The sequence below is a fragment of the Muntiacus reevesi genome, chromosome 1 (assembly GCF_963930625.1).
Source record: "Muntiacus reevesi chromosome 1, mMunRee1.1, whole genome shotgun sequence".
Classification (NCBI taxonomy): domain Eukaryota; kingdom Metazoa; phylum Chordata; class Mammalia; order Artiodactyla; family Cervidae; genus Muntiacus; species Muntiacus reevesi.
In genome coordinates, this window is record NC_089249.1 from 87,647,819 (window position 1) to 87,675,790 (window position 27,972).

The 27,972-nt window shown below is 39.4% G+C and overlaps 2 protein-coding genes across 4 annotated transcripts in view; one reads left to right on the forward strand and one right to left on the reverse strand.

The window, feature by feature from the left end:
• Window positions 1-13,470, reverse strand: part of WDR3 (WD repeat domain 3) — a 39,262-nt gene extending 25,792 nt beyond the window's left edge. Inside the window, exons 1-7 of one of the 2 annotated variants that reach the window (XM_065906069.1) lie at window positions 13,373-13,470; window positions 8,133-8,340; window positions 6,665-6,874; window positions 4,172-4,290; window positions 2,324-2,402; window positions 1,076-1,171; window positions 37-150 (exon numbers count right to left, since the gene is read on the reverse strand). In XM_065906069.1, coding sequence (XP_065762141.1) covers window positions 37-150; window positions 1,076-1,171; window positions 2,324-2,402; window positions 4,172-4,290; window positions 6,665-6,874; window positions 8,133-8,303 — 789 coding nt within the window. In that variant the 5' untranslated portion in view covers window positions 8,304-8,340; window positions 13,373-13,470. Of the gene's footprint in view, window positions 1-36; window positions 151-1,075; window positions 1,172-2,323; window positions 2,403-4,171; window positions 4,291-6,664; window positions 6,875-8,132; window positions 8,341-13,142; window positions 13,220-13,372 lie in introns of those variants that run through there. The other variant, XM_065906068.1, reaches the window with a different exon arrangement.
• GDAP2 (ganglioside induced differentiation associated protein 2) overlaps window positions 13,294-27,972 on the forward strand; it is a 66,733-nt gene continuing 52,054 nt past the window's right edge. The window contains exons 1-3 of one of the 2 annotated variants that reach the window (XM_065906077.1): window positions 13,294-13,476; window positions 22,631-22,873; window positions 24,529-24,668. In XM_065906077.1, the coding sequence (XP_065762149.1) occupies window positions 22,698-22,873; window positions 24,529-24,668 (316 nt within the window). In that variant the 5' untranslated portion in view covers window positions 13,294-13,476; window positions 22,631-22,697. Of the gene's footprint in view, window positions 13,477-14,638; window positions 14,716-22,630; window positions 22,874-24,528; window positions 24,669-27,972 lie in introns of those variants that run through there. The other variant, XM_065906083.1, reaches the window with a different exon arrangement.

Sequence of the window (27,972 nt, forward strand, 5' to 3'; positions counted from 1 at the left end):
CAACTCAACTGAAAGTAAGAAACAAAAATGAATTACATCCTCAGGAGCTTCATCCATCTCAAGGGTACCATCCTCTGCTTCATGTGAGTCCTGTATACCAGGAGAAGACTCTTTGATTTTCTTGGGTTCTGGTTCTTCTGGGTCTTCAATCTGTTTTTATAAAAATGAGAAAATAAGAATTGAAATAATTAGTTCCAGGAGGTGACTCTTACCCCTAATGACTTAAAAACCTGTCTTCATTGCTACTGATAACTTCCATTTAGTGGCCTCTCTGATCAAGCCTCTTTGATGGCAGCACACTTATCAGAATATATTAAAAACAGACTACATCAAACACAAAACATTATTCACCACACTAGTTTTAATAACTTCCCATAGTATAAGGACTATTGCTCCATGACAGAGTGAAAAAATGATGACCTCATTAATTTTAAAACCTTCTTAGGTGAAACATCTACCATATTCTAGAAGGAAGGATTCAAACTAGCATTACAAATTGCAAATGCACTGTATGGGAGACTACATTTTCTTCTCATATAAAGAAAAGATAAACTCCAGCCTACTAATGTCCAACCCATCAGAACGGCTACTGGGTACATCAGCACATATCTCACCCCAGTGAAACCCTGGATAAAAGGTACATGACCTTTTATCCACACAAAATCTTTGAGGATCTGAGAAAAAGTTATAGATCTTCTCAGAATATACATATTTATAAAAACATACAGAAATTCTACATAGATATTTGTTTGAGAGAAGAGGGTCACAGATATCCTGAAGTCCATCCATGGACACCCAAAGATCAAGGAGTATCAAGCCAAGAGCCCTATAAACTAAAACATTAACATTACCGAGAGCTGTAAGCCTAAAGCTATCCTTCTTCCAAGTGCGTATGAGCACAGAAATAAAACACAGAATGGAGGAAACAAAATTGTGTGGAAGTCACAGGTTATCAGTAAGAGAAAATTCCAATACAATGTGTAAGTACTCAGTAATTACATCTGATTCTAAATTCAACAAAACTATGTAACTGCTGAAACATGACCCTGCCCGTGATCAGAAAATAAGCAATTACCTCTTGTAGATAAGATATGTCCCAAGCCCTCAGTTCACTGTCAGAAGCCCCAGTGATGAGTCGCTTTTCTTCCGACACCAGAACCAACCCCCAGACCTACAGAGCATAAAAAGATTCAAATAATATGATTTAAGGGAATCCAGGATATAGGACACAACATCCCAAAAATCTAAGTACACTGTAGTCAAATCACTTTGGCACTGCAAAGTCTAATATACTGCAACCTTTTCAAAAGACACTAAAAGAAAGCTCACTTTTAGAAACGAAATGATCTAGGATAGAATTGTTGTTTATATGGTTGCTAGCAGTGTCTCTATAATTTCCTATCCTTAAATTTAGATAATGGCTGTTCAGAAAAAATCCTAATTAGAAGCCACTCAAGTGATAATTTTAAGTCTGGCACTTCTTTGCTTTCAGCAGTGCTTACAAATAAAAGGTGCTCCATTAATGTCTATCAGAGTATCATTTTTAGACTCAAACATGCATGAATAAACAGTGAAAATAACAGCATTGTTGCAAATCAACAAAAAAGTCTAATTTGCTTTTCCTCCTCATTAATTCTAGGATGTGTATATTCCTCATACATTCTAGGGTGTATATACACATGCACATACATATATATACATATAAATCTATATAACTGAATTATAATTTACATATTATATTAGCTAAAGGCATACAACACAGTGATTCAATTTTTATATATTCTGAAACGATCACCACAGTAAGAAGAATTACCATTCCACTGACACACAAAATTGTTACAATATTATTGACTATATGCCCTGTAAATGCATTACATCCCACAACTGGAAGTTTTTACCCCTAATTCACCTTCACCTCTGTCTAATATGAACAAAGCACAGAGGATGCAAAGATGTAAAATATTCCTTGATCTCTATGGAACATATCTATGTTCAGGTAACTATTATAATGGCTACAATTTGCTATTTACATGTCACCAGGCCAGGCACTTGCTTGTAGGGAAGTATCACTATACTTCCCTACAATCATAAATGTGGACACTTACAATTTAAAATGATGAAACCCATATTCATGGTTAAAAACTAATGTAAGGGCAATATTTACAAATGCCAGAGCAGCTCTATCTGCTCTGATGGTTGGCACTTTGTCTACCATACCAACTTCTCTCAAGACAATATGTACCAATTATTGTTAGCAGTAAAGAAATCCTCTCTTCCTTTCTGCCTTGCCATTCTTTCCCTGGCCCCATAACCCTACACGTACCTCAGTTCGGTGGCCAACCATTGTTTTAAAACAGTGCTGGGTATCAAGGTCCCACCATTTCACCATGGTATCTTTCCCACTAAAAGAAGAAATAGGAAAAAAAAATCTTATTAGGAAGAATCAAATGAATATGAAGACCAAGGACTCATTTGTTGCCTTAAAAAAACATAATATACAGCAACGATGTCTAATGTTAGTATTTACCTTTCTTTTAAAAAAAGAATCCTAACTCTCAAAACACTCCCCTTCTTTCCTGGCAAGAACCGAGTCAATGAAAAGCCATGGACTCATTGCTGATTATAGCCACCCAACTTCCTTTCCCCTCTATAAAAGTGTTTTTTTCCCCTTGCTGAGTGGGAATGAAATCGCAATTCTCTGCTGATCCTAAATAAATCCATTTTTGCTGGGAGGTAAGAAAAAAAGAATCCTATTCTAGACATTCTAGAATGTCTATTCTCAGGTAGAAAAAATGTTCCAAAAATAACCTTGAATTCAGAGTGCTACAGAACATAAAACTTGGTCTGTTACACATCATTTCCATAGCCACAGTATCAACATTCCTCCATACTGTCTAACTCAGAAACAGCATAGCCTCTCTTGCTCCCTTGTCTTCCAATGTTCAGCTAGTCTCCAGGTCCTGAAAATGCCTCCTCTGGGAAGTCTCTAAGCCTTGATTCCTTCCAATCCATTTCTGTACACAAATCTGAATCTAAGTCCTATTGCCTGAATTATATTTTAGTAACTTATGTAGTCTCTGTCTATTCCTGTTGCCTCATCACATCCAATACACCACTGGCAGATAATCTCAATTTTCTAACTTTGCACTAACTCAAGATTCTCTATGGAATCAAAATCAAGCTCTTCGGCACCATTCCCCAAACCTTCCATTAACTGGCTCTTAATCTCCCGGCCAACAGGCTCTACTCTTCCCGCCTGCTTCCGTTCTCTGCTTCTTCACCAGTAGAAATCTACCATAATGCTGGTACCAGGATTAAAACTGGAAATACCCTAAAACCCGATTTACAAAACCTCTCCTATACAATCCTACCTCCCGGTGTTATTTCCTTTTCCTTACATCCCCTAAGCTATCAGGTGTAGGTATATTCTAGCAGAACTCTAGAGTCACTGCCTCATGTTATCTGAACAAGACACACCACCACCCCTGTATCCTACCCCACAGGGGCAAATCTACCACTTGGACAGCATTTTGTGCTGCTCCTCTATACTGCTTCTGGTTCTTCTGTGGTTCTGACTAATTACTATGGTCCTTCTAATTACTGCCTGGCAAAATTTCGGATCTCAAACTTTCCTGGGTAGCCATTCCTTAGGAATGGTAACTATTACATTTAGGCTGAACTATATGAAATTGCTGGTATCTGACATATCACTTTTAACCCATACAAATGGTTCAACCTATTAGATGTTCAGGAGCCCTAAGTATGGAGTAAGTAAGTCTCTTTTAAAGAGGCAGGCTAAAACAAACACTTAGTAGTCACATCTGCCCCCTGTTCCATATTCGGTTTTCCTGACTTTCTAGGGATCCAGAAAGTAGACAGTTCATGCATCTGTCAAAGAGTTAAGGAACATGGAAAAGCTGATATCAGGGGAAAACAATGACAAATCAGAAAAGGGAATTAAAAAATGCTATAAAGAACTCTGCATAGCATCCATGATACTATTGGGGAGGGGAGGCAGGGGGAGAGGAAAGCAGAGAGAAGCGGAAACTAGCACATGAGCTTGAGTGTAGTGTGAAGAAACAAGTAAGTAATCAAGCAAATTCCTGCTGTGAAAGCCTGGCTGTGAATTCACCTAGAAAAAGAACTGGACACGAAACTGCTACTACCTTACCTCGTAACCAGCAGGTTCTTTTCTCGTAGAAACAATGCTTGTGTGATGGCGTCCTTGTGTCCCTTTAGACGGTAGAGGCCACTTTCATTGATCACATCCCACACGATAACATCCGTGTCCTAAAGGAATCAAATCACAGAGAAGAACTTTCTTTATCACATAAGGCCTAACTTGACAAACAATAGGGTGTAATAGTCTTAGAAAGTTGATATGTAGTTCTTATAGAAAACTTGGAAAGCATACAGAAAAGTAGAGAAGAAACAAACGCCAGCTGATTTCACCACCCAGACATGATCAACATAGACATTTTTTGTACACTGCTCCAGTCTTTATGTGTACATACATGCTGTTAACTGAGATCACGCTATTACTACCATTTTAGAACCTTCTTTTTCTCCTTTAATAAATTTCTCTATTTCCACGTCATCAAAGACTCTTCTCATTTTTAATAGTCATGTAGTAACCAACCTTAAGGATATATCATTATTTATTTTAAATTTTTTCTATTTCAGCCATTTAGGTAGTTACCAATTTCTGCTATTATAAATATGTGGAAACGACCATTCGTGTACATCAATCTTTTATATATCTCTGATCAGAATAAAGACTAAAAAGGGACATTCTTGGGTTAAAAGGTACTTTTTCTATTTTAATACCTTTAAATAGAATAATAATTTTAATGGATTTAATTTGCAATTCAGGGTGATCTCCAGAAGGGTTGTAGCAATCTAACGGTCCACAGGGGCTATGTGTGACAAGGCCAGTTTTTCTCTCCCTTCAGCACTGGGTATTATCAGTTGATCAAAAACCACTACCAATTTCACAAGGTGAAAGGCTACCTCAATATTTGATCTGCATTTCTGAGTACCAGTGAGAAATTCTGTGCATGCTCTGTGGTGATTACTGGCCTTTCTGTACCTGCTGTGAACTGTCAAGTCATGTCTTTCATCTTCCTTTGGGTCTTACTTACTTGTTTGTTGTTAAGACATGATATTAATATTTGCCTTTTACATCAGAACAATTAAATACTTTCCTTTTTTCATTGTCCTTTATTTTTTCCAGTTTTACTTAAAAATGATTGACATATATCACTGTATAAGTTTAAGGCATACAGCATGATGGTTTAATTTACATATATTGTGAAATGATTACCATAATAGGTTCAGCTAACACCCGTCTTCTTTAAATCCATTAAAAAGAGAAAAAATTTCTCCATGTGATGAAAACTCTTAGGATTTACTCTTAACAACTTTCTTATATTGTTTTAATGTTTTAAAATACATTGTAAATATTCAAATATTAAGCATTTAAATTCTCCTTTCTAATTTTTTTCCTTACCGATAAAGGCTTGAAGTCTTTTTACCAGATTGATATCAGATATTTTATCACCTTGATATTAGATATTTATTTATGTATCTTCTAGTTTACTTAAAATACCATGATTTAAGTCTTTGAGAATTCTGGTACATGGCATGAGGTAAAGTTTTAACTTTAAAATTCCCCCCCATGTGGTGAACCAATTGTTTAAATACTACTTCAGAAGTAATCCATCATTTTTCTACTCAAAAATGTCACCTTTAAAATAAAACTAATTAGGAAATATATATACACACACACATACACACACTAAGTAGGTATATCAAGTGGATATGTTTCTAGTATTCCCATTTGGTTGCAATAATCTGACTATTTTGTATTAATGCCAGCTTGATATAACATATTATAAATTATGACTTCATAATGCATTGTAGTATCTGAAACCTCTTAAAAAAAAACCCAACCTTGAAAAAAAATCTGAAACCGTTTTATTAATTTTTCCCAAAACTCTGCTGTTTATCACTCATTTGTTTTTACACATGTGCTTTTAAATCATTTGGTCATACTAAAAAAAAAAAAAGCAAAAAAAATCTTTGATATATTTAATCTGTTTTATCTATATAAACTAATTAGAACATAATAGTATCATCTCAACACTTTGTCTTGCCATTCAAGAACATGGCTTGTTTCTCTACTCATTCAAGACTTTGTTACATTCTTCAGTAAAGTTTCACAGTATTTTTGTGTCCATTACTTAACACACAATTGTAAATGGAATCATTTACATTCTAACTGATTACTGAGATATAGGAAAGTGAGATATTTTACCAAAAGAAATGGCCAAGAAGCATCATTTTGACTCTGCCTTTCCACTATGTCTCACCCACCCACTTGTGTTCCGTTTTGGGTAGGCAAATGTACAATGATGTCACACGGTAATTATCATGGACAGCCTCATCTTGTTCCTATATTTTACAGGCTTTAATCAGAGAATCTGATAGGAAACAAAATGAACCACCCAATTCAAATCCATCTCACTCTATACTACCGTTGATACTATTTTGTACACAGAGTGCCCACTGTTTCAGCCAACAATTTTTGTGAACAACCTGTTTCAGCATTAGTCTTATGCTCCTTTGCAAGATCAAAGTCTGGGCACCTAACTGAAGGTCTCACCTTGGATCCAGAAGCCAGCCTGCCTCCTAGCTGATCATACTTCAAGGATGTGATGGCTGCTTTATGTCCATTGAAGGTCACATTTCCTTCTCCACTCAGGAGACTGAAGATTCGGATAGATCCATCCTCATAACCAACAGCTAAGTGCAGCCCATCTGGGGAGGGACACAAGCAAGTGACTTCATGTTTAAGCCCCTGAAGGATGAGGATCTGAAATAATAAAAATTGAAAATAATGTATAGGAGTTAAGCATGTCATCAAGGAAAAAGTATGGGACTAATCAGGCACAGTAAAATTAAAAGCATCAATAATTCCAAATCGCTCTTATGAATAATAATGAAACTCTGCATTCAGTTTCAAGTTCTTTAATACAGAAACTACTATTTGCACTAGGTAATGAAACATTCAAGAAAAGGTAAAGGTATACTACACTCTTTCTCCAAAGCTCTACATTAGAATAATACATGCCAAAATTTCCCAGGCAAAGGAATAAATTACTAAGTCCTTATTCTATGTCAACACCAAATGATTTTCCATAAAGGCTTATAAACACATCCTTGCTTTAACTGAGCCCCATCTCAGAAACCAATGTGCATGGCACTAGGGTGCTACAGTGGTATATCCCCACGTCACTTTGAGGGACAATAAGGATCAAAGTATTAACCTCTTGGGAGTCTCAAAGAGAGTGGACAAGATCAAAATGCCAGTATTTGGCTTGGCAGAAGTGGCAGGCTTAGGAATTCAGAGTTATACAAAATATCAAAGGCTAGTTTAACAAGCCTTTGGCCTCATCGGCATAAGAAGATTCAGTCAACATATTCCTTTTAAATGCCTAATATTCTATAATTGAGCTTCCCTGGTGGCTCAGCGGTAAAGAATCCGCCTGCAATGAAGAAGATGCAGGTTCGATTGCTGGGTTGGGAAGATCCCCTAGAGAAGGAAGTGGCAACCCATTCCAGTATTCTTGCCTGGAAAATCCCATGGACAGAGAAGCCTGGCAAGCTACAGTCTATGGAGTTGCAAAAGAGTCAGACATGACTTAGCGACTAAAACAACTATAACAATTCTACAATTGGTTCTGAGGGCAAGCAGAACTTGAAAAGTGGAGAACTGGCAGAGAAAAACAAACATGCTGGGAATAATGATAACAAATGATTACCTATAAACATCACTACAAAGAAATACCTAAGAGATAAGCTCCTATTTGGTTGTGCTTTTCAGAGTTTAGTGTAGAAGAACACAATAGAATCTTTTCCACTGTGTAAGAACACAAAAGAATCTTTTCTATAGTGTTCTATTTCACAATACAGTACTTGGCTATCCAGATTCAAAGATTAAAAAAAACAATTTCTAGAAACACACACATTAAAGAAAAAAATCTGTGCATAATAAAACAGACCTCTCCCACTTCTGCCTCCACCCTCAAATACCCATAAATCAGTATCAACCTGGATGACTGCTGGCTTACCTTCTCTCCTTTCCGTAAGTCCCAGATGAAAACATGTTCACAGGCTGGTACTGCCACATAGCGTCCTTTTTCACCACGAAGTGTCACAAAGACAATGTTACCTTTCTGGCTGCCAATAAGCCCAAAGACGGCACTGGCAACATAGCGCAGGTACTGCTTGGTGAGTCCCATGTTTTAACATCTGATACCGCAAGTGAGGCGGCTGCACCTACAAACAAAGAAGACTTGGTGCTTCAGGCACCTTGGGTCTGCTGAGTTGGTGAACACCAGCTCTTCATCCGGAGAAGGCAATGGCACCCCACACTAGCACTCTCGCCTGGAAAATCCCACGGACAGAGGAACCTGGTAGACTGCAGTCCATGGGGTCGCTAGGAGTCAGAAACGACTGAGCGACTTCACTTTCACTTTTACCCATTGGAGAAGGAAATGGCAACCCACTCCAGTGTTCTTGCCTGGAGAATCCCAGGGACGGGGGAGCCTGCTGGGCTGCTGTCTATGGGGTCTCACAGAGTCGAACACAACTGAAGCGACTTAGCAGCAGCAGTCACAGCTATTCATCATGTGCTTAAAAGCCTTTGACCCCGTGGCTGCTAAACCTTCATTTACTCTGAATATACCATTGACATAAAATACCTGAACAGCTTCATTTTTTATTCACGGGTGACTCAACATGTCATCTCTCATTCCTCAAGTTTCAAACTGGTCACACTGTCATGCCCACCTCACAAATATCTGACAGTTGTTTAGGCTTCGATGCACCTGAACAATTTGCTTCTGCCCACCAAGTTCAACTGCCAAAGATTTTACACTGAGATTAATAGTCTCAGACTGAAAATATTTATCAATGAGCATTTATTGTAAACCTACTAATAATTAGACAGGCACTGATCTAGATGCTAGAGATATGGTGTTGAGTAAAACAAAAATGCCTCATCTCGTGTCACTTATCTTTGGGCACAGCAGCTCTCAAACTCCAGACTGTATCTAAATCACCCAAGTGGTTATGAAAACAGATGGTAGGAACCACCTCCACCTCACCTCCCTAGTGTCTATTTCTGTTTCAGTAGGTCTGGGGTGGGGCACAAGATTTTTCAAGTCTGACAAGATCTCAGGTAATGCTGCTGCAGTTCCTCATTTTGAGAAGTACTATATGTGTAAGTTGATCCTTGATTTCTACATCAGGGCAGCTACCTTCCCTTGGCACAAAAAAATAATACAAATTGCACACTATTTTTGACAGATGCCATCGTTCCTGTGTGACTGAGTGGGACACTATGTGTGTGCTGCGTGCTAGCTGCTCAGTCATATCCGACTCCTTGCAACCCCATGGAGCATAGCCCACCAGGCTTCTCTGTCCACGGTAATTCTCCAGGCAAGAATACTGAAGTGGACTGCCATGTTCCCCTCCAGGGGATCTTCCCAACCCAAGGATCAAACCCAGGTCTCCTGCATTGCATGTGGATTCTTTATGGACAGAGCCACCAGGGAAGCCCGAAATTGCTAAGTCAGACAACAGTCCCCTCCATTTGCCTCCTAATAGAAAAACTGTAGCCTCCTGAAGTTCCCTGAGTTCCAAAGAGCAAATTTAATCAAAAGTGAGAAAATGCAGAAACAAAGAAATTAATCAAGACAAAATATTAATAATTTAGCCATTAAACAAAATCAAGGACCTTTAGTTTCCTCTCAAGGGCTATACAGATGATACTGAGTCATGCTGCTACTGCTAAGTCGTGTCAGTCATGTCCGACTCTGTGCGACCCCATAGACGGTAGCCCACCAGGCTCCCCTGTCCCTGGGATTCTCCAGGCAAGAACACTGGAGTGGGTTGCCATTTCCTTCTCCAAGGCATGAAAGTGAAGTCGCTCAGTCGTGTCCGACTCTTAGCGACCCCATGGACTGCAGCCTACCAGGCTCCTCCGTTCACGGGATTTTCCAGGCAAGAGTACTGGAGTGGGTTGCCATTGCCTTCTCCAATACTGAGTCATATCCTTGAGTTATTTTTCAGATATTGCTATCCCCTCCAGGAGGAAGAAGTTAACTGCATGCTGACCACCAGCACTTACACCCAAAACTGGCTGGACCAGGTTGATGGTGTTGACTCCCAATTATCATGTCCACCAGCAGATTACACATCCCACCTCCTCTCCCTCATTTTGTCTTTAAAAACCTTTCCCTGAAAGCCAATTGTATGTGTGTGCACGCAGATTGCCTCCTTCCACTACCCCCCCACCAACCCCACCCCACCACACCCTACCCCACCTTCTCCTTGTTTGGGCTCGCAATATAAATGTTGCACTCTCCCTCACCACAACCCCGTGTCAGGAGATTAGCTTGAGTGCTCACGGGTGAGCGGATCCAAGTTTGGTTTGGTAACAACTGCACTAAATCAATGGAGAAGGCAATGGCACCCCACTCCAGTACTCATGCCTGGAGAATCCCATGGGTGAAGGAGCCTGGTGGGCTACAGTCCATGACGTCACTAAGAGTCAGACATGACTGAGTGACTTCACTTTCACTTCTCACTTTCATGCATTGGAGAAGGAAACGGCAATCCACTCCAGTATTCTTGCCTGGAGAATCCCAGGGACGGGGGAGTCTGGTGGGCTTCCAACTATGGGGTTGCACAGAGTTGGACACTCGACTGAACCAACTTAGCAGCAGCAGCAGTAAATCAAAATCACTGGAAACACTTGATTATGGAGGAAAGAGACAACAGGTGAAGGAGATAACAAGCTTGTCTATTGTATGGAAATATGAAAAGTATTCCCTGAAGCACCTGTGCAACTAAAAACCACAATACTAAACAGTTTTTCAGAGCTGGTTTTTTTGTTGTTGATGGTGGTTCAGTTTGGTTTAATGCTACAGGGTGTCTCTTTCAGAGTACAACCTCTTTTTTTAGTCTACTTTAACAGGGAAATAGTCAATGTTTTTGCTAATATTCCTCTTCGCTATATTTTAATATACCCACTGGCTTCATTAATATTTTAATGAACCCACTGGCTTCATTTTTCTTCTAGGAACCAACATATAGGCAGTTAAAAATGAAGGAAAGATAATATTAGCATGGCAATAATGCTCTTAACCTAGGCCATTTGATCGATTCTTTCCCATTTGTCTATTCTCCCGGCCTCAGCCCCTTAACTGTAATTGTTTCTTGGTAGTCTCTGGCCATCTACCACAGTACTTTCCCTGGAGACTTCATATAGCATGCCTAGGCCCAGGGACTCCCGCATCTCTATTTCCAGTCCTGCCCAAAGACATAATATTAACTACAGAGCTCTGAGAACTTATCACACATCTCCATCCAAATACCTTATAGTGTCACATTTAGTATGTATAAAAACAAAATTAACTTGCTTCCTGAACCCTATTCATTTTTTTTCTGACTCTGAGACACACAACTCTCTAAGCCATTCAGATGCAAAACTTTGTAGTAACCTGTGGCTCGTTAATAATATTATTTAAGCAACCAATACTTTAAGAGTGCTTACTATCTGGTAACTAATACATAAAATGTATATAACTGAGTAAACGTGCAGATAATTACATATAGTAGTTGAGTTAATTAAATGGATTAATACATGTAAAGTGAAAGTCACTTAGTTGTGTCTGACTTTTTGTGACCCCATGGACGATATAGTCCAGGGAATTCTCTGCCAAAATACTGGAGTGGGTTGACTTTCCTGTCTCCTGGGGATCTTTCCAACCCAGGGATCGAACCCACGTCTCCCTCATTGCAGGCGGATCCTTTACCAGCTGAGCCACAAGAGAAGCCCAAGAAAAGCGGAGTGGGTAGCCTATCCCTTCTCCAGGGGATTTACCCAACCCAGGAATTGAACCAGGGTCTCCTGCATTGCTGGCAGATTCTTTACCAACTGAGCTATCAGGGAAGCCCTAACACATGTAAAGCACTTTTAAAAGTCCTTCACTACTACCTTGCACAGTACCATTCTTACCCCATTTTACAGACAAGGAATCTAGGTAGAGAGATGCGAAATAGCTAGCCCAACATCATTCAGTTGGTTTTAAATGCCAAAGCCAGGTTAGAATCTAAACTCCAACAAATTTCTTCTTTTAACCACTAAACTACTTCTCTTTGCCTCTGTCCTCTCTCTTCAGAAACTTGTTTCTCTGAAATAGGATCCTTTCTCTCTTTCCACTTCTTTCTGTTTCAGCTCTTTATCACTGGGTTCCTGCACTAATTTTCTATGTAGCACTCCCACCTCCATGTTTTTCATTCTTTCCTTTTTAAAAGTCATTAATACTACCTGACTAATCTTTTCAAACATGCTGTTCCTACCCCGAAGCCCGGTAAGGGCCAAACCGCAGTTCCCAAGAATTCATCCTACCTATTCCTCTTTACATCTCGCATAACCTGTCTGTCAGGCTGGTTGGTTTCCCTCCTTGTCCTGTTACCTTGCCTTCCTTCACACTGTACTTAGAATAACGTACATTCTCCCGTCTCCCTAAGTGTTTTCCTCTGAGACCCACTTCCTTCGAGGCTAAAGTCTTTTGTATAGTATCAATATTAGTGCTGGTCACTTGTGTCTCACATGCATATATTTCTACTCTTTTTGGAGAGAGTTCACAACTAACCTTTCTCTATGCTCCTACCACCCCTGCTTCCTAACCCACAGTACCCTAAAACATGCTTCTATGATGCGCTGCAAGGCTGGACCGCGGTAACAGAACTGTCAGACGTCCCTAAACCAAGTCTTTAGACAGGAGAGTCTGAGGTGGGGGTTCCGGACACCCACCACGCTGCCAGAGCATCTTTAAGCGAGCCCTGCAGGCGACGGTCAACCCGCTCTACATCTCACCGGTGAACCTCTGGCGTCCGGCCGCGTCCTCCCGGGAGTCATAGTAATCCAGGTGCTCCTCCACCCTCAAGACCGGCCCCAAATCCCCCTGCCTCGTCTGCTGCTAGGACCACGAAGGCTTCTGCTGGGACCAAACAAATCCGAAGAGCCGAGCAAAGGCGTTCGATCGCAGCGCACCTACGGTACCTACCTGGGCCTCCACGCGGCTCGGAGCAGATTAAACCCGCCCACCGAATCCACCCCTTCCGGGTCCGCTCACGGACCCTCTTCCGCCCAACGTTCCCTTTGCCTTCTGGGGGAAATGACGTAAGAGCCGGGCTCCGATTGGTGAGCACCAGCCGGGAGCGGAAGGCGGTGTTTCGCAGCTCGCGGCTCCTGCAGCTGGTCATTCCAATCTCTTGGGACTTTGGCTCGTCTTACCCGCCTAACGCCTGGCAGGGGCTGTCCGGCGATGCAACTCGGCCGCTTTCAACGAGGAACTTAGCCCGTCACGCTTGCTGCCCGGATGGAACCGCCGGAATGCTGTGAGAGGCGGGACGGAGGCCGGGAGGAAAGGCGGGGCGGAGCGGGCCGGGGGCGCGGCGGCCGGCGCGCGGGACTTGGCCCCCGGCTGTGGGTGCGGGAGGAGAAGGCTGGTTCTCTCCGTTCTCTGCAAAAAAGAGCCTGGTGCTTTTCTTGCTGCTGTTGCTCGGGTTCGCCTCGCCTGAGGCGCTGTCAGGGACAAGTTACCCACCAGACGATAGAGGGTAGGCAGAGCCAGGCACGAGGAACAGTGCTTCTCGTTGCCCCCGGGGAGACACGCGCCCTGGGGTGCAGATGAAATTGGGCGGCCGGGTGCCCTGCTGGTTGTAGCCCCAGAGTCGAGTCTGTGTGGTCGTCCGTGTGGACTGGGCGTTCCACGAATCGAGAGCGGCTCGAATCAGGGCTGAGTAGACACCGAGCCCAGGATGCTGAGTTGTCTGGATCCCCGCAGTCCCTGGAGTGACATTGGTCTGGCGTTCGGTTTCCGCTCCTTGGCCGCAGGAGGGGGAAGTGACCAGCACTGACTCCTCCTTGTTTGGTAATTGAGGTTTTAGGTGCTCTGTTACCAAGTGAGAATTAGCTTTTTTCTCTTATAGTTTCGTCCGATTTATTCTTGGGCTGCCTAGAAGTGTTCTGCACAGGAAGGAGTTCTGAGGTCTGTAGCTGTGGAAAATTAAAGTTAACATAGAGCTATATAAAATAAGACTGTCCCTTCACTTACTGTACAGGATAGCTTCAGCTAGCCTAGAAATTAGACTTTTACCTATATTATCTGATTTTCTTCAGGCGTCTCTTGAGTTTTTAAGACATGTTCACCTAGTCTGTCGTTTTCAAGAAAATTGCCATAGTAGAGAATGGATACAATCAACCTGTAAATAGATGTAAAAGTGTAGATGTTTCAAAGAAGCTTACTGTGAGTTGGATGAATGAGAAGGGAAGTAATTGTAGCAATGGGCTATTATTTCAGTAAGTGTGATGGGGAATGGAGCCTTTAGGTGAACGTGTATGGGAACCTGGGCTTCCCAGGTGGCGCTAGTGGTAAAGAACCCGCCTGCCAGTGCAGTAGACTTAAGAGATATGGGTTGGATCCCTGGGTGGTTAAGATCCCCTGGAGAAAGAAATGGCAACCCACTCCAGTGTTCTTGCCTGGAGAATCCCCATGGTCAGAGGAGCCTGGTGGTCTCCAGTCCACGGGGTCACAAAGAGGCGGACATGACTGAAGCGACCTAGGACGAATCGAGGTATGGTTAGTATATGTCTTAAGGTGATGTGCATTATATTACATACATGAAAATGTATTTATATATATGAGAAATAAATGTGCTTCATTAGTCTAGATTCAGTCTCGATGATACCCTTTGGATTATCTGATTCTAAGAAATCTATTTTACAATTGTGTAAACTGTTGATAACTAATGTAAATACTAAATAATTTTGTCTATAGACATGGAAATGTCTCTTAGATGTTTGGTTTTGCCTCATATACTTTGGGCTCAGTATTCTTGATCTATTAATGTACCTGATTTATGGGTACCTGATGTACCTGATTTACCCCCTTTATCAGCCATCTGACAGGTTCCTTTGTGAGTTAAAAATCTTAAACCATGTTCATTTTTGTATTTGAATGAGTCATGATTTTCTCTCTTAAAAATTAATGTTATTATATATTATGGGGAGGGACAACCACAAATAGAAAAAATAATTTTAATAAAAGTTGTTTTAAGATCAACTATGAATGAGTGCTAAGATAATGCATCTTATAAATTCCCAATACACCACTTCAAGAGCATAAACTTAGTTTTCAAAGTTTCAGAATTGCTCAATGTATTAATATTGTAACTGAAACGTAGTAAAGTTCTTTTAATATAAAGTTGGTAGTACTAACTCACCATTGGAGCTTGTGCTGGTTTTGAATGATGGTGTTAGGTTTGACCTGGGTCACTGACACAGCTTAGAATATTTTTGTTATACTGTATTTATTGTTGACATAATTTGACTGCTTCCATTGGTTCTTTTGTCTAAAAAACTCATTCTGTTTGCATAGAATGATTCTTAAATATAATAGATTTGGTGCTGGAGTAGGGGTATTGTGCAGAAGTATCTAACGTATCTTGAAATTTTAAATATTGAAATACAAAGACATAAAGAATAGTAAACGTTTAGTTTATGCAAAAACAGTGAAATGGAGCTGGTAATTAGTGGAGATCAAAAGCATGGACCAACAACTCTCTGTATTTTTATACAGGCCTATCTAATCAATGTTAGCATTTTGAAGAAAAAGAAGACAGATTTGGAGTTCTTTTCTCTTTTAAATGATATAGTTTTCTCTTTATTCAGGCAAAATATCGGGTTTTTTTGAGACAGTGATCTAAGATGTTCTGCCTGATTCTGCCCTGTCTTGAACATTAAAAATCTGATCTCTCTAGCCAATCCACTTATTCTTATAAAGCTCTATTTAGAGGACTTCTTAAACTAGAAGATGACAAGATTTTGAGAAAAAAGACAAGCTACACTGTAATAAGAACTATTTATACTCATTAGAAATGTGAATTATAAAAGGTACATTGTGAGTTCTCTTTATCCTCATCTAGACAGGTACTGAAGACAACCCTTAAGATACTATGGCTAAGGAAGTAGGTCTGATTCTGGAATCTTCTGTTTGTTCTAGGTAAACTTTCAGATTCTGGGACATAAAAGTCTTGCTTCAGGAGCCTTTTTACTAAGGTTTTGTGTTTGCTTATGAACCTGTTTAAAAGACAGAAATGATCAATTGATTTTCAGTAGAAAGTCCCGCTCTTCTTTAATGCTTTCCAAAATTCTTTGTGTGTGTGCTCAGTCGTGTCCAACTCTTTGAGACACTATGGACTGTAGCCCACCAGGCTCCTCTGTCCATGGAATTTTCCAGGCAAGAATACTAGAGTGGGTTGCCATTTCCTACTCCAGGGGATCTTCCTGACCCAGGGATCAAACCCGTGTCTCCTGCACTGGCATATGGATTCTTTACCACTGCGCCAGCTGGGAAGCCCTCTGAAATTCTGTATACAGTTGTAAATTATTATAACCTTTCTCTCCTCTTTCCATCACCTGAGCACTCTGTATTCTTTTATCAGTGGGATTGCTAATTGAGCCTGGAAAACCCCTCAGGTTTATTTCCAGATCAGTGCTTGTATGAGCTCATGCACTCACAGTTTGGTAAAAGGGTGTTTATCTGTCTCAAAGGGGTCTATGACCCCAAGAATGTTAAGAAGCCCTGTTCCTGCAGGATCAGGGATCAGTTTGTTCTGACTAGCTTGGCTTTGCTGCTCCTTTTGCTTTATTGCCAAAGTGTGTGTGTTGAGGGAAGGGGGATTTAAATCTCTTTTTAATGAGAAAAATATGTTTCTATTTAAAGACGGACCTGAAAAAGAATTCACCCTTTGTTAAATACCATGACAGTTTCATATAATGCCATTAAACTTTGCCCTGCAGTAAGAGCTCTGAATATTTCTTACTACTCATTTATAGTATACTGACAAGATGTGGTTAGAGATATAGGAGAACCACCAAAGTGTATTATCAAAGAAGATAATAGAGTTTCAAGGAGGGAATAATAAATAGTAGATGCAGCTAAAATTTAATTAAATTAGCTCTTGAACTTGACATTTGGAGAATTATTGTTGACCTTGAAGAAGCAGGTTTAGTGTTATTACAAAGATGGAAGCAGAACTGCAGTGGGTTAAGTACATGGAGGAAAAGAAAGGAGAGCTGTGAAACAGATTACTCTTAAAAACTTAAATGGTGAAATGTGGAGTTTGTTGGTATTCTGAAGAAATGGGGTAGGAAAAAAAAAATTGGAGTAGGAGACTCAGGGGAAGGAGAGATCAGATGTTGTGAAGGGAAACTCGATGTTATTACCTTCCCTTAGAGGAGATCTAGTCAGGTGCAGTAAAAGGCTTAAATGAAGGTGATTTGGCAAGCTTAAAAGTGTGAAATACACAGAAAATCCCTTGCAAGTTGAAAAGAGTGAATGAAGATAGAGACATTTTGATTTGTAGAGAAGTTAATTTGAACAATGACTTCTCTTTTCTCAGAGCATCAGGAAAAGAAGGGAGGAAATGTGATATGATGTAATGGAAATGGCATGGGTTTTATTGTCAGCTGGTCTTCGATCTGGATCTCAAGGTACTACTTACTAGTTCTGTTACCTTGAGCTGGTAATTGAATCTCTAGTTCTTGGGGCCCTTATTGTAAAATAAGAGTTCTAATATCTACTTTGTGGGATTATTATAAAGATTAGAAAGTGTATTTCAAACAGATCTGATACCTCGTGGCTCACCACACCTTCCATTGTGGCCTTCTTTTGTTTATTTAGTGTCTTAGGCTTTTTGGTACCTTAAGGCTCCCAGATGTCTGCTTTCTGCTGTCTCTAGAACTCTTCTGCTACTTTTGGTCTCAACTCTCACTTTCTGGAAGAGACATTCTCTGCTTCTTCAGCCTAAAGAGCCTCCCCTTCTTTGTTGTAACAATATGTATTTATTGCTATAATTATAAGTTTGTGCGATTTTTGTGGAGCTGTCTTTTCCACTAGAGACTCGGCACTTAACAGTGCTTGAATGAATGAATGCCAGGGACATAATTGGCAAATAAGCATTTATTACCTCACAGTTTTTATGGGTCAGGAATTCAAAAGTTGCTTAGTCGTGTGGGTCTGTCTCAGGGTTTCTCATGAGGTTGTGGTCAGGATGTCAGCTGGGGCTGGAGGATGCAAGGTGATTCATTCGTGTGTCTGGCAGTTGACGGTGGTTGTTAGCAGGAACTCCGTTTCTCCACACAGAGGCCTTTTCATGAGCTGTGTGAGTGTGTCCCCACATTACAAGAGCTCACTTCCCCAGAACAGGGTGTCCAAATGAGCATGGTGGAAGCCCCAGTATCTTTTATGATCCATCCTTGAAAGTCACACACTGTTGTTTCTGCAGTATCCAGTTGGGTACATTGGCCAGCCTTATTCATAAGGAAGAGATCTACACAGGGACATTCGTATCAGAAAGCAGGTATTGTTGAAAGACATCTTGAAGGCTGTCTACCACGGATGCTGTGTGGAGTAGCATAGTCATCCAAGAATGACTCAGACAGTTTTCTCTGTGTTGATGCAGGGCCCAGCTGACACAAGAAAACATGCATTTATTTTGACAGCAGAGAGAATAATTTCTGATTTTTCTTTCCCTAGTGGCACAGGAGCAGAATCAGAGAAAACAGATGTTGGGTTGATCTAGGTATTTTAGGGATTAACAAATCATTATAAGGGCAGATAAATAAGAGTGTGTCTTAATTCAGCAGTTTGTGTCTGGTTTATCTGGTGCTCACTAGGGAATCTTTTGACAGCATGTTGGTCTTTGCCACATGTGAAAACATCTGTATCTCAACAGTGGTGCAGGTGATTTTCATATTGACTGACAAGGTTATAACACGTAGCATTTATTGTGCCTCGCTTTGTGCCAGGTGGTCTGCTGTGCAATCTTACAGATGATAATCATTTAATCCTCAAAAAGAATTGTCATTCTAACTCTTTTAGAAATAAGAAAACTCGGGTTCAGAGTCAAGGATAATGTAATTATTAAGTGGTAGGTCTTAGACCCAAACTCAGGCCTTCTGATAAGAGAAGTGTGAAGTGTTAGTCAGTCATGTTCAACTCTTTGTGACCCCGTGGACTGTAGCCCACCAGCTCCTCCATCCATGACATTCTCTAGACAAGAATACTGGAGTGGGTAGCCATTCCCTTCTCCAAGGGATCTTCCCGGCCAAGGATCAAACCCAAGTCTCCCGCATTGCAGGCTGATTCTTTACTATCTGAGCCACTGGGGAAGCCCAGAGCCCAAGCTTTTACCAACCTACTTCTACCTCAGAGTGCAATTTCATGTGGAAATTTTTACCTTAAAATACTAAATAAACTGGATTCAAAATTGTGTTATATGTACCTATCATAGAAAAAGGTAGGAACTACATCAGATTTTGAAAGTTTTTTCTCCCCTTTTTGGTACTTTTCAAGTGTTCTATGAATGAGTATTACTTAGAATTGGGGAAAAACGTTATTTTAAAGTAAGTGGTTTTGTCCTGTAATTTGACATTAAAGTTTGCAAAATGAAGTAAATTTTTAATGGATTTTTTAATATTTTGGTTAAGTTTCAGCATGAGTCCGTCACCAAAATCCTGGATAATTTTTGGAAAATATGAATTTCTACAGAGTGTCATTGTGTTGAACTCAAAGCAGTTAAGCCATAGACGGTGATTATAGCCTCCACATTTCCTCTATTCAGTTGTCCAGTTCCAGGCTGAATACTTGTGAACAGATCAACAGGACTTGTGGTTGCCTCTAGTTTCCTCTGGAATAGGAAATGGCAACCTACTCCAGTATTCCTTCCTGGAAAATTCCATGTACAGCGGAGCCTGGCAGGCTACAGTCCATGGGGCTGCAAAGAGTTGAACATGACTGAACACACACATACACACACATTCTAGTTTCAAAGGCTGATTGGACAGGACTGAACATCAACTTCTAGATAGAATTTTTTTCTTTATTTTAAAATAACATCAAAGCAGTACTTAATAACAAATGAGACTAATCCTCTGATACAAAATTGGGCTCCCCTGGTGGCTCAGATGGTAAAGAATCTGCCTGCAATGCAGGAGACCTGGGATCAGTCCCTGAGTCAGGACGATGTACTGGAGAAGGGAATGGCTACCCACTCCAGTATTCTTACCTGGGGATCCCCATGGACAGAGAACCCTATGGCAGGCTACAGTCCATGGGGTTGCAAAGAGTCGCACACAGCTGAGCGACTAACACTTTCACTACTTTCATAATCTACAAGACCTTTCTGAAATTGTTATATAAATGAGCACATTTCCTCCCACACAGTGTTGGTACAGGAATTAGAACATTGTATCAGATCTGTAGTTCATTCCAATTAGTATCCCATGTCTCTCAGCAAGAAACACCAAGAAATTAGGTATAGAAGGGCATGCTTGTTTTCCTTGACTCTTAAGGAACATTAGGATCATACAGAAAAACTTTTGAGGAAGTTCACACACCAGCTGTCATTCCCTAATCATGTGTCTGCTCTCCTGTATGTACAGTGTTAACCAGCAATCTTTCACTTACCATATGCACTAATTTTTAGTCCTACTCCTGCATCTTTCAGTAGCATTTAACTCTGGATGATCCTTCTTGAGCATTCCATCTAAAGTTGTTTTCTTCACTTAGCTTTTATGTTTCCACACTTTTCCAGATCTTCCTTCCATTCTTATCCTTTTCTATGTCTCTCTCTCTCTCTCTTTTTTTTCTTTCAGTTTTCTTCTTTTCCAGCCCCCAGATTTTGCCTTAGGACTGAGTCCTTGGATCTTTTCTTTATTTGCATTCTCTGTCTCTGTGGTCTTGCCCAGTTCCCATAGGTTTAAATAGCATCTATATGCTGAGACCTCCAGTTTCACAAATTTAACCTGATTTCTTCTTTGAGCTCTAGCCTCAGATAACCAATTGCATGTCTAATACAAATACTTGAGCATATAATGGCCATTTCAAACCTAACACATGCAGAAACATAAGGGAAAAAAGACCTTGATTATTACTCCCCCTGCAGCCTACTCCAGTCTTCTTTTTCTCTGTAAATAGCATTACCATCTGTTTGACTGCTCAAGCAGGATATCTAAGAGCAATCTTTGTTCTTTTCCCTCACCCCTCAGGTGCTTTTAGAAGGTCTTGTTGACTCTTATCTTCAAAATTCATCCAATTCTAACCATTCCTCACCACCTTCATCGCCATCTCAGCTGGATCACTCCACTTGTTTTCTCATGGTGTCTGCGTTTACTCTTGCCCCCACTCAGTTTCACTGTAGCTAGAATAATCTTTTCAAATATTATTTACACTAAGTCATTATCTTTACAGGGATCTTCTAATAGCTTGCCCTTATTTGTGTTAAGATCTAAACCTCTTATCATGACTTACAGACTGATTCATCTGACCTTCCCTTGCTCACCAAGTTCATCACCTGCTACTCATTATCTAGCTCATTCTACTCTAGTCAGACCAGCCTCCACACTCTTCCTGGAACAGAGTACCTTCCCTCCTGCCCTTTTGCCCTTTGTACTTGCTATTGCCTTGGTCTGGCACACCCCCCTAGAGCTGTACATGGCTGCTGTCTCACTTTATTTAGCTCTCTGCTCAAATGTCACCTTTTTCCTTATAATACTTATTGCCGTCAGCCATTCTGTTAGAGATACCTGCTTGCTTGCTTGCTTGTTTGCTTGCTTGTTTTTCATGTCCTTTAAAGGAAACATGAGCTCTCTAAGGGACTGCTTAGGGACTGCTCTATCTTATTCACCGGTGTGTCCCCAGTGACTAAAACAATGCTTGACACCTAACAGATGCTTCCAAAGATTTATTGAATGAGTGAGTCTACCATTTTACTGAAACAGCTGTTTGACTTACTGGCAAATGAAGTATCCTTTTCTCATGTTAAATTTCCCATGAGTTCTCTCTGTGGTACTTGACGCTCTGTGTCTTCCTATCACTCTTCTTTAATTTCTACATTTCTGGACAACCAACCTCCTACCACATCAGTGTCTCATACCCTATATTCTCTGAATCATCAAATCCTGTTAAGGCTTCCTTCGTATGTTGCCTCACAAATCTATGCTTTCCTCTCCTCCTCCTCCTCTACATAGTTCAGACCTTTGTTATCTCTTACTTACCTGATTGCAGTAACCTCCCTCTTCTCACCCTCCACAGTAGACTGAACTCTTTAAGTTGTACATATTATTTGTCTTTGTATCTCTTGCAACATCTAACACACCCCTCACCCTGCCAGTAGCAGACACTCAAAGAATGTTGAGTGAATAGTCCTGTGTTTCTGGAAAGTAGAACTGGTGGGCCATGTGATTATTTAAATGACTGATGCTTTGCACATAATTATGTTTAAATAATCTCTCTTTCTTTCTGTTTTTAAGAAAACAGTAGTAATTCATTGTTGTACATTTGATTTTTTAATGGACTATGTAAGTGACTATAATCACACAATGTTCTATTGGAGCATTTCACAGTAGAGTTTTGTTTTTTGCTCTAGTAGAAGTAAAGTAGTATCTATGCTTCTCTATTTAAATGATTCTTTCTTTTCTCTTAAGCTAAAGTCTCCAGTGAATATTGAATTGCTGAGAAATTTGGGAAAAGACAAGCTGAAGTTTCCATTCCATGGATCCCTTGGGTGCACCTTCCCAGTTTGTGGATGTGGATACACTGCCAAGCTGGGGGAACTCTTGTGAAGATCAATTAAATGCTTCTGAGATTGCAGCTGAAACATACCAGGAAGAAACTATTAGATCACCTTTTCTTTATAATAAGGATATCAATGGAAAAGTGGTTCTTTGGTAATTCCTTGTTTAAATCATATCATGATATAATACTCTCATAATTTCTTCTAAATTCTTTTTTTCATAATTTTTTCTAAACTCTTTTTGTAAAGCCTCTCATTATTGAAATATTACTTTTCATATATACATTTACAGCTTTACTGAGACATAAGTGATATACAATAAACTGCACTTAAAGTGTACAGTTTGTTAAATTTTGACATGAATACACCTGTGATCCAGTCATCAGAATCAAGATAGTGAATATATTTATCACCCCCAAAAGTTTTTTGTGTATCTCTTGGTAATCCCTTTCTCCTGCTCCTCCCTGCTTCTACATCCCCAAGCAACCGTTCATCTTTCTGTCACTATAGATTAGTTTGCATTTTCTATAAATGGAATCACGTACTTTTTTTTTAGTCTCGCCTCTTTCATTCAGCATAATTATTTGAGAATTGAGCTATATTGTTGCATGTATTGGTAGTAGTAGTACACTTCTCTTTATAAAAAACTTTTTAAGAGCTCTATTTAAAAAAGCTTCAGTGAGATGGAATTCATATATCATGCATGCATGCTCAATCACTTCAGTCATGTCCAACTCTTTGCAATCCTATGGACTGTAGTCCACCAGGCTCTTCTGTTCATGGGATTTTCCAGGCAAGAATCCTGGAGTGGGTTGCCTTGCCCTCCTCCAGGGGATCTTCCCAACCCAGGGATCGAACTCACATCTCCTGCATTGCAGGTGCATTCTTTACCCACTGAGCCAACTGGGAAGCCCCAATTCATATATTATACAATTCACTAATTTAGATTGTACAAGTCAGTGGTCTTCAGTACATTCACAAAGCTGTGCAACCATCACCATGGACAGTTTTCATCAACCCAAAGTCCTGTACCCATTAGCTGTCACTCCCTATCTTATACACATCTCTTAAGAAAGAAGCAAAAGAATGGCATAATGGTTTTGTGAATTTCAAGGTTTTAACACTTGTATTCAAGATCTGATATGGTATATTAGCCTTTCTGAGTCAGGAACAACTTTTTTTTTTTTAATATTGCTCAATCTTGTGAGCTAATAAATAAATGTACCCATCCCCAACTTTCTGCTCCAGTCAACCACTAATCTACTTTTTATCTCTAGATTTGCCTGTTCTGGACATTTAATAAATGGAATCAATTGTGATGTAGCATAACGTTCTTAAGATTCATCTGTGTTGTAGTATGAATCAGTAATTTATTTCTTTTTACGGCCAAGTAATATTCTGTTGCATGGGTGTACCACATTTAGTTCATCAGTTAGGAGATGGACACCTGGATTGTTTCCACTTTTTGGCTATTAGGAATAATGTTGCTATGTTTAAACTCTTTAAAAACCACCTACTTACAGCTCTGTAAGACTTCTGTTACAATGTAACAGGCATATGGAGGAAGCCAAGGAGTGACATGATAGTTTCATGGGTTTCACAGTTGTAGCACTTTCCATTAAGGATCTGTCTGAGATGCCTTATTAGCCTTTCTGAATTAGGACAGCTTTTTAATATTGCTTAAGTTTGTGAACTAGTAAAACCAATGTTGTGAAGGCAATGAAGACAAAATGTTTTGAAAGAATCAGAAACTAACATTCTTATATGCCTCCTCTTCCCCACACTTGCTTTTAATTATTGTTTCCTCAGGAAAGGAGATGTGGCATTACTGAACTGTACGGCTATTGTGAATACCAGCAATGAAAGTCTTACGGATAAGAATCCCGTGTCAGAAAGTATCTTCATGCTTGCAGGGCCTGATTTGAAGGAGGACCTCCAGAAACTTAGAGGTAAGTGAACTTTCTTAGGTCTGTTAGTGCTTAGGAAGCATATATTTTGATGTTTGAAGAAGTATAGTTTTCATTCTTTAATTATTAAATTACGGCCTCTGATAAACCCACAATGTGTTAATGCCGAGACGTTTACTCAGTAAAACTCTGTCGTGTTCCTGAATTTTAAAATGACAGTTATCATAGCCAGTTAGATCTTTGGTAACATTTTCTTGGCTGTATATTGTCTTGCACTGATAAGCCTTATAAAACAACTGTGCTTTGTCTAAACTGAAGCTTTTTTTATTGAGTTTTGATATTGACAGAGAAATTTTTACATACCTTCTGGACATAAGAGCATTGCACTTTTGTAATGAAATTGAATTACTGGCAAAAAACCAAAGTGCATTTTAAGAGCAAATACATTCTGGGTTAATTCTGTACTTGCTGTTTTTGTTTGTTTTAACCAGAATGTTGTTCTTCTGGGAATATTTCTTTGGAATTGGAAATAGGAGGAATCTTGTTTACTTTATTTGCATTTATTTTCTTAATTTGCCAACCTGGCAACTTTTTGTTGTTGTTATTTGAGTGCAAAGAGAATATTGTGAAATTTAGTCATCCCATTTTATAAAAATATTTATGAAATAAAGCAATTTTTCTTAAAATATAAACAATAAATCCCATCTATATAAAAGTCTTCATTTCTTAGACCACTGCCATTTAACACTGACTCTTGGTTTCTAACCTAACAAAGATATTAGAATTTGAACAGGAACATTTATAATATTGACCATGAAAGAAGGGATAGAGAGAGAAGAGTTAGATTATCTGATCCAAGAAACTAAATTTTAACTGTGAGGGGGGAAGTGGGGGGAAAGCCCTCAGTTTTAACTAAAAGCATGATGCCATGAGAAACATGCAGAAATTGCAAAATGTATTAGGGATAAAACTAAGTTCTTTGAAAAGAGTAACAGAAACTGGTCTGGAAAAATTCCTGATGGCCTCTGTGTGTGTGTGTGTGTATGTGTGTGTATGTGCATATTCTCACTTACACCTTAAATCTGGACTTATGACTTTAAAAAAAATAAAATAATGAAATTTAAGTTTACAAAATAAAAACTCAATTTTTAGCAGCATATCTTTGGAGAGTCTTCAAGCTGGGGTTCATATTATAACTCTGTCCTTGACTGACTATGTGACTTAAGACTAGTTACTCTGCCTCTGAGCATCAGTTTTCTTATCTCTAAAATGGGGATAATGATAGTAGTTCCTGATAATAATCCTGACCTCAGTTCCTGACATATAATGAGAGCTCAATGAATACTTGAAAATGGAAAAAATTATTATCATGAAAAATAAATTATGTAATGGATATTAAATGCCAGGCACGTCCTAAGTGTTCAGTATTATATATGGTTCTAGCTACACTACTCAGTTGTATTGCTTAATGAATCAATGCCAACCTGGAGAAAGATTATCAGTGATGCTAAATACTTAAGTCTGTCCTCTTTTTAACATTTTTAATAACAACTCAGTAAATGATTACAAAGTATGACTTACCGAATCTGTAGATGATAAAAATGGTAAGAGGAGTAACAAAGGAGAGACGTTAGGTTATAGACTAAAGATTCTTAAATATCTGAACTGACTAGAAGTATGAGCCAAAAAATGGAAAAATTGACAGGGATGAATATAAAAGTATTGCAGTAAGTTTAAAACATTAATTACCCAAGTTCAAAATGGGAAAATGCAATCTAACAGCTTTTCTTAGGTGAGAATTTGCTGTCTCATTAAAATGACACTATCATCATCCACTGCATTTTTCATGCAAGAATCTTCAGGGTTAACACTTTGCTCTTTCTTTTTCCCCACATGTCTGTCATTCAGCCCTAAATCAGTCTTGAATCTCTCTGTGTTACCACTGCCTTCATCCTAGCCTGTGCTGCCATCATCCCCGTCTGGCTGATAGTCTTTGCCTTCCTCCCAACTGGTCTCCCTACATCCATTTTTTTCTTAAATCTGTTTTCCACATACAGGAAGTATTTTCTTTTTAAATTGTAAATCCCTTCTTATTGCTCCCCTGCTTCAGACCATTTAGTGGCCTCTCATTACACTTAAAATAAAATCCTGACTCCTTATACTGGTCTCCAGGGGCTTGCAAGATCTCACGCACTCACTTCCAGGGCCCCTTTTACCTTCCTCAGTGTGCTTGAACTAAACTGATCTCCTGCTGGCTTGTCATGCAGCTCCTTTTCAGGTTTGCATGTACTATTGTTCTCTCTTAATTCTTAACGCTTATTCTTAAGTCTTTGCTTACAATCTCTTCCTCAAAGCACTGTTTTCTTTTACTTCAGAATTGATGATTCTACCCATGGTATAACTTCCAGCCTACAGTACTTCTCTTGGAGCTCTTAATTGTAATTTTATGAATTGTTTATGTAATGATTATGTCCCCATTAAACTTTGAACTCCATGAGGACAGGAACTGCATATCTTACTGTCCTCTGTGTTCCCAGTCCCAAGAACAGTAAAGGCATCCTTTCAGTAGCTAATAAATAAATGAATAGACGTTCCCTGGGATTTTAACTTAGACTCAGAGGTGATAATGCATCATTTCTACTGAAAACACTAACAGTATCAGATGCATCATTTTATAACATCACAAGTGAAGGTTTATTATCAGCTTAAAATAGACAATTATATCTATAAGATGTTTGATGTAATCCTCATGAGAACTACAAAGAAAAAACCTATGATAGATACACAAAAGATAATGAAATCAAAGCATACTAGTTAAAAAAAAAATACAGTAAGAGAGGAATAAAAGATAAAGGACTTAAAAAGAAAACCCATAAAACGGTTAGCAAAATGACAATAATCACTTATTAATAATAATTTTAAATGCAGAAGGGCTGAATTCTCCAACTAAAAGACACAGAGTAGCTGAAGGATTTAAAAAAAAAAATTCCAACAATATGCTGTTTACAAGAGATTCACTGTAGCTTTAATGACACATAAAGGCTGAAAGTGAAGAGACTAAAAAAGATATTTATGCAAATGGAAACCAAAAGAGAGTAGGAGTAGCTGTACTTATATCGGGAAAATAGACTTCCTGTCAGAGTTGGTCAGAAGAGACAGAGGTCACTATATGGTGGTAAAAGGATCAATTCATCAAGAGGATATAAGAGTTGTAAATATGTGTTCATCCAGCATTGAAGCACCTATGTATCAAAGAGAAATATTAATAGAACTGAATGGAAAAATAAGACAGCAATAGAGTAATAATTGAGGACATCAGTACCCTAATTTAAACACTGGATGGATT